The sequence below is a fragment of the Galeopterus variegatus genome, unplaced genomic scaffold (genome assembly GCF_000696425.1).
Source record: "Galeopterus variegatus unplaced genomic scaffold, G_variegatus-3.0.2 Scaffold577, whole genome shotgun sequence".
Classification (NCBI taxonomy): domain Eukaryota; kingdom Metazoa; phylum Chordata; class Mammalia; order Dermoptera; family Cynocephalidae; genus Galeopterus; species Galeopterus variegatus.
Genome location: NW_007726688.1, coordinates 544,222 through 550,591, shown reverse-complemented (window position 1 = coordinate 550,591; position 6,370 = coordinate 544,222). Strand labels below are relative to the sequence as shown.

The window sequence follows — 6,370 nt, the reverse complement described above, 5'->3', positions numbered from 1 at the left end:
AGGGCTTACCACAAGACAAATCCAAGTACTGGATTTGATACTTTGTTTTCTCCAGTGCTCCTTCCACTTGTCACTTTCTTCTCTGACCCCTTTCAGATTCATTCCATACCCTTTTAATATTCATTTTATGTTGATCCTTTTGACCTTCCTCACTCATCTCATTAAAGCTCCTGGAAGTCTCCCTTTCTTACTTACTCTTCCCCTGTGTTATCTACTAAAACCCTAGAGAAATGATGTATATTCTGAAACTTCTACGGGTTTCTAAGTGACGCTGAGCATGCTCAGTAGCTAGGGCAGGTTTTGTTCGCCAGCAGATGGCCTGATTCAACCTCTCTAAAAATAGACATTTACCTCTCTGAACTCCTGTTTAAGGATGTAGTTCGTTTTGCTCTTTCACCATTTTCAAGGTTCAAAGGAAAGCGGCGAGGATTCCAAGGTCCCACCGCCCTCACAGCCAATGAGGGGTCTGGGAGGGAGGAGCTTAGTGCATGCAGCTCGAGCTTCTGAAGGAATCATCCCCAGTATGTGCAGTAGAGTCTGAGCTCTGCTGCATCTGTCACAGCAGAACAAAATTTTTTAAACTAAAACAAAACGCAAAAAACAGTAGAGGAGAAACGCTGCAGACGGTGGAATGCTGTAAGACTTTCTAAAATATTTCCTGGGGATTCCTGTGGAGCATGATCTTTTAAAACGAATTCTTTTTGAAGCCGGTTTGTGTAACTGGGAAAATGACACATATGCTAAATGCAGCAGCTGATCGAGTGAAATGGACCAGATCGAGCGCAGCTAAGAGGGCTGCCTGCCTGGTGGCTGCGGCATATGCTCTGAAAACCCTCTATCCCATCATTGGCAAGCGTTTAAAGCAATCTGGCCACTGGAAGAAAAAAGAAACTTACCCGGCTGCAGAGAACAGAGAAATACTGCATTGCACCGAGCCTATTTGTAAAAACCCTCCGCCAGGAGTGAATGCAGATTTTTTCAAACAGCTACTAGAACTTCGGAAAATTCTCTTTCCAAAACTTGTGACCACTGAAACAGGGTGGCTCTGCCTCCACTCGGTGGCTCTGATCTCAAGAACCTTTCTGTCCATCTATGTGGCAGGTCTGGATGGGAAAATCGTGAAAAGCATTGTAGAAAAGAAGCCTCGGACTTTCATCATAAAATTAATCAAGTGGCTTATGATTGCCATCCCTGCCACTTTCGTCAACAGTGCAATAAGGTACCTGGAGTGCAAATTGGCTTTGGCCTTCAGAACTCGCCTAGTAGACCATGCCTATGAAACCTATTTTACAAATCAGACTTATTATAAAGTGATCAATATGGATGGGAGGCTGGCAAACCCTGACCAGTCTCTTACTGAGGATATTATGATGTTCTCCCAATCTGTGGCTCATCTGTATTCCAATCTGACCAAACCTATTTTAGATGTAATCCTGACCTCTTATACACTCATTCAGACTGCTACATCCAGAGGAGCAAGCCCAATTGGACCGACCCTGTTAGCAGGACTTGTAGTGTATGCCACTGCTAAAGTGTTGAAAGCCTGCTCTCCCAAATTTGGTAAATTGGTGGCTGAAGAAGCTCATAGAAAAGGCTATTTGCGGTATGTACACTCCAGAATCATAGCCAATGTGGAAGAAATAGCTTTTTACGGAGGACATAAGGTAAGATAGAAATTAAGGTGATGGGTGAAATGTGAGACTATTCAAGCTGCCGCTGCAGGACTAGATACCATCTGTTGTACTGTTGATGGACTCACTTCTTTAGCGTCTTAGATTCCTCTGACATCTAAACCCGTATTAAAATATATGCTTCATTACCCTTTTTAATCACAAGCTGTTAGAGAATTGTAAAGTGCAAACTTTTCTAAAGTTTCATGACAATAAAATTTTCAGCACTCTAAAATACAGATTACTTAGACTCAGTTACTCAAATATGCTCAGAATTCTCTAAAGCCCTTTCTTAAAACTGAAACTCTAATTGTAGGTGGTCTTACAGCATGAGAAGAAAATATGTATTTAGAAACGAGGAGTAAACACATTTCCTTTGAGATGGAAAATTTGGGATGGTATTCTTTGTTGTTCTTTGTTGTTTAAGAGGGAGGGAAAAACCTGCTTTCATATGGAAGACAATTTTGACAATTTTGCATATCTGAGTAATACGGACAGGCTTTAGTCCTGAGAAGTGCAGGAGAATCTCTCACAAAATGGCATTTCTATTACTTTCAATTCATGTTCAGCACCATATTTTGACACATAAAAAGAGGCATTTAAATGAAATTTTGTTTAGCTTTGAGGTAAAATCTGAGATTAGAAAGGAAATGAGGAGGACAAAAGGAGTTCTAGAATGTTTTTAAGTATTAAAGACTTTCATCATTAAGCTGGTCCCTAAAACAATTAGTCCAACTAAATAACTCAGAGTGTATGAAAGCAACTTCAGAATATTAAATATGACAGAAAATTTGAAAGTGATAATGCATCTAAAATCTTCACACAAATGACTTGGCAAATGAAATAGTAAGGTATTCTAAAGTTGAAGATAGTATTCTAATCATCAAACAGAATTATTTAATTTTTGAAGCATCAGTAATTATCAGAGGTTTTTTTTACAGCAGTACCAACCTGAAGAAGAAAATTTAAAGCAAAATTAGGATTTCTACTCGTACTTGAAAATTGGTCTCATATGTTGTATTAATCATATTGATTTGTCATTCTTCTTGAGTCATTGAACCCAGTGATGTAGATTATAGTGTGCTGTAGGCCTCTTGCATAAAAGACAAAATCTGGTAAATTGAGTCAGTTTAAAGTGGAGCCTAATTTTATACACACACACACACACACACACACACACACACACACATGCACGCACACGCACACACACACATGCACGCACACACACACACAAGGGAACTTCAAAAAGTTAATGTAAAAATAGAATTAAAAGATAATATGAATCTTTCCATGAACTTTTTGAAGCACTCTCGTATATGTTTGTGCATTGTATGTGTATGTGTGTTTGTGATGTGTTCATTTCCAGATATTTTTGGCATAATCAAGGATAAAGCTATTTGTTTTCCAGAATATCATTTAATTTTAGTAACTTATTATAAATATAAATTTTAAACCATGATTATAAATCACTTATTTTATACCTAACATTATATTCACTGAGTAGCATAAATTTTTAAAGAATAACATAGATGTTGGCTGGCTGGTTAGCTCAGTTGGTTAGAACACAACTTTATAACACCAAGGTCATGAGTTCTGATCTCCATTCCAGCCAGCTGCAAAAAAAATAATGTAGATGTGACCAAAACTAAATTTTAATGACTAATTCTAGTATTAATCTGCATTTATTGGTTCTTAAGTCTCATAGGTAGTACCGTACTAAGTAAAACAAAGTAATATGTAGATATCTTTAAAGAAAGTCCTCAAACACCTACAATATTTATTTTTATAGCTCATTCTTATCTTTTTGTTCCCTCTATAGGTAGAAATGAAACAACTCCAGAAAAGTTACAAAGCTTTAGTGGACCAGATGAACCTCATTTTGTCCAAACGTTTGTGGTACATCATGATAGAGCAATTCTTGATGAAGTATGTTTGGAGCAGCAGTGGACTAATTATGGTGGCTATACCTATTATCACTGCAACTGGCTTTGCAGATGGTGGTAATGACATTTATGCTTAATCTCAAATATATGTTTAACATTATTTCTATTGAAGGTGTCATTGCTAGTTGTGTGTGAGTGAAAATGTGTACATAGCCATTATGCTATAGTTACTGATAGTCGGAAACAGTGGCAGACTTTGCATCACCCAGGAATAAAACCAGCAGTATGAAAAAAGGAGACAGTTGATTCAAAAGACCTTTCCAGTTCTGAGATATTTCAGAGATCTCTAATGCAGTGTTTCTGGGAGTTGACCTTGAGCAATTTTAATTATACTGCCTATTATAGAATGATTCCCTACTTTACATTTAGCCTCTAAACAAGTTAATTTATCTTCGGAAAGAGTATAGTACAAGGTCTCCTCATGTTGTAAACTTCAGTTCTGTGCATCCATGGATTTAGTATATAAATATTCTATAACTGAATTTGACCTAATTTGTGTTTTGAAAAGTTGGTTGACTACATCAGGCAACCAGGAATATTGTTTTTGAGAGTGCTTAAATGCCGTAGAGTGAAGTCTCCTTTTCTTGTAAGGAATACAGATAATCCTCTATGTAGCATGATTTGTGTAGGGGAGGAGGTGATCAAGCTGCAGGTGTCTAATTCTGTCCTATCACTGTCTCAACAGTTTGCACCAACAGTTTTTATCCTTTGAAAAACAGAAAGATAAGGGCAGGAAAGACAACGTTAAAATGTTGTATCATCCCTAGATGGGAGTTTGGATCTTAATTGGCAGGAACACAGGGGAATTAATTGAAGAAGAAGCACTTTCTGCTCTTTCCTCTTCTCTCTCTCTCTCTCTCTCTCAATCTCTCTCTCAAATCACGTGGCCAAAATTAGCCTCAGTTTTGAAGGAGCTAAACAAAGCATGGGCTTTGTAGTGAGCTTTGTTCAGCTCTTGGCTCCACCTCTTTCTACCTTTATCCTCTTAGTCATGTTAACTAAACTCTCTAAACCTCAGTTTCCTCATCTGTAAAATGAGAGTCAGAAAGGCTACTTCAGAGGGTTGTTATGAGGATTTAATAGAACATTGTTTATAACGTACATAGCATGTTTTCTCGACATGTTATACCTAGAAAACAAAGACAACACTAAGAATAATGTAACAGAGTTCATACTATTTTAGTTATTTTTGGTGTAGAATTAAGGGTTAATAGCTATTTGTTTGAAGTGATCTAATAAAAACAAGTAAAAAAATTATAGTATGTTTTAATATTATGAAACAGTATGCTTTGATAGTTTGAAACTTCAATGCTTTAACCAATTCTTACAAAACAACTTGTCATATTTGAGTCATTCTTAACCTAAAAATGTCCATTTTACTAAATTAATGTGTGTTAGTCCTTCTTTGTAGCATGTGCTGTACATATATAAATTATGCTCCACAAGTGAACTTTCTAATGAACAGTATATTTAGACCACTGGGAAAGTTGAATTTTATCTGTTTTTATGTTTTCAAAATGTACTAAAAATAAGAATCATTTAAAAAGTTTATATTGAAAAAAACATTGTTAGTAATATTTTTCAGCATAATCCTTTCATAATGAAATAAATTACTTTTCAACAGTATTAGAGGAAAAAGTCACTTAAAAACCTATGGTCTTAAGATTAGTTTTACTGAGAAATGATAAAATTATCAGATACTCATTTTAAAAAGTTAGTCATTAAAATAATAATATTTATTTAAAAGTTTCATATATAATATATATTAGAGACAACCCCAATGACAAAAAATTATAGTGTAATTCTGTCATACTTAGACTCGCTGGTATTAATAGAAAACCCTGGAGTATTCAACACAGAACAGAGAAAATGCAGCTATTAACAGTGACAAATTAACCCCACAGAGACCAGTAAGGAGTAAACAATGTGTGTAAAGAATCTAACAAGCTTACTTAACAAGATGTAATAAGATATTTAAAAATAAACTCTACAAATCCTGAAAATACCATATTAAGTTTAAAAAAACATTAAAGTTTCAGATTGAAATTATAATACATTGATGCAAACAAAATAAAGTATTTCTTAACGCTCCTTTCAAAAGAAAATTTTTATACAGAGAAAAGCAATGTAAGAAACTCATATAAGAAAAAAAGAATTCATATTAAAATTATTTGAGAGTGTGCTTCAAAATATGTAATGTCTAAGATTACTATATACGTTTGTAAGGTCTGTGTGTATGTACAAGGGGTCTTCAAAAAGTTCATAGAAAGATTCATGTTATCTTTTAATTCCATTTTTCCATGAACTTTTTGAAGCACCCTTGTATTTACTGAATATATTTGACCTACAATGACTTGACACTTGAAAATATTAATTTATTTTACTCAGACAAAAGAACTTTTTTTTTTAGATAATGATATATCTTTGAGGTTTTAGGTCTTGGAATTACATACCATATATTCTAACATAATCTTCAGTCATAATTCGTACTTATGCCCTTAGTTGTCCCTTATGTTAGAGATGAATTAAGTGCATCATGCTATATATTTTAAGGCAAAGAGAAAAGGGGGAAAAGTAAGATAGAAGGGAAAAAAAGAGGGTAGAATAAAGAAAGAAGCAGATGACTGCTCAAATCTTTGTTCTGTTATTTAATAGTTATTTGTCCTTGTATTATAGTAATTCATTAATGCAAGTAAACTTTATATGCCTCAGTTCTCCTATCTTAACTATAGGAATAATTATATATATATATATATA

The 6,370-nt window shown here is 34.8% G+C and overlaps 1 protein-coding gene across 2 annotated transcripts in view; it reads left to right on the top strand.

Annotated features, from left to right (window-relative positions):
- The first annotated feature begins 286 nt into the window (after positions 1 to 286).
- Positions 287 to 6,370, top strand: part of ABCD2 (ATP-binding cassette, sub-family D (ALD), member 2) — a 51,089-nt gene continuing 45,005 nt past the window's right edge. The window contains exons 1-2 of one of the 2 annotated variants that reach the window (XM_008570173.1): positions 287 to 1,664; positions 3,490 to 3,670. In XM_008570173.1, coding sequence (XP_008568395.1) covers positions 729 to 1,664; positions 3,490 to 3,670 — 1,117 coding nt within the window. In that variant the 5' untranslated portion in view covers positions 287 to 728. The remainder of the gene's footprint in view (positions 1,665 to 3,489; positions 3,671 to 6,370) is intronic. The other variant, XM_008570172.1, reaches the window with a different exon arrangement.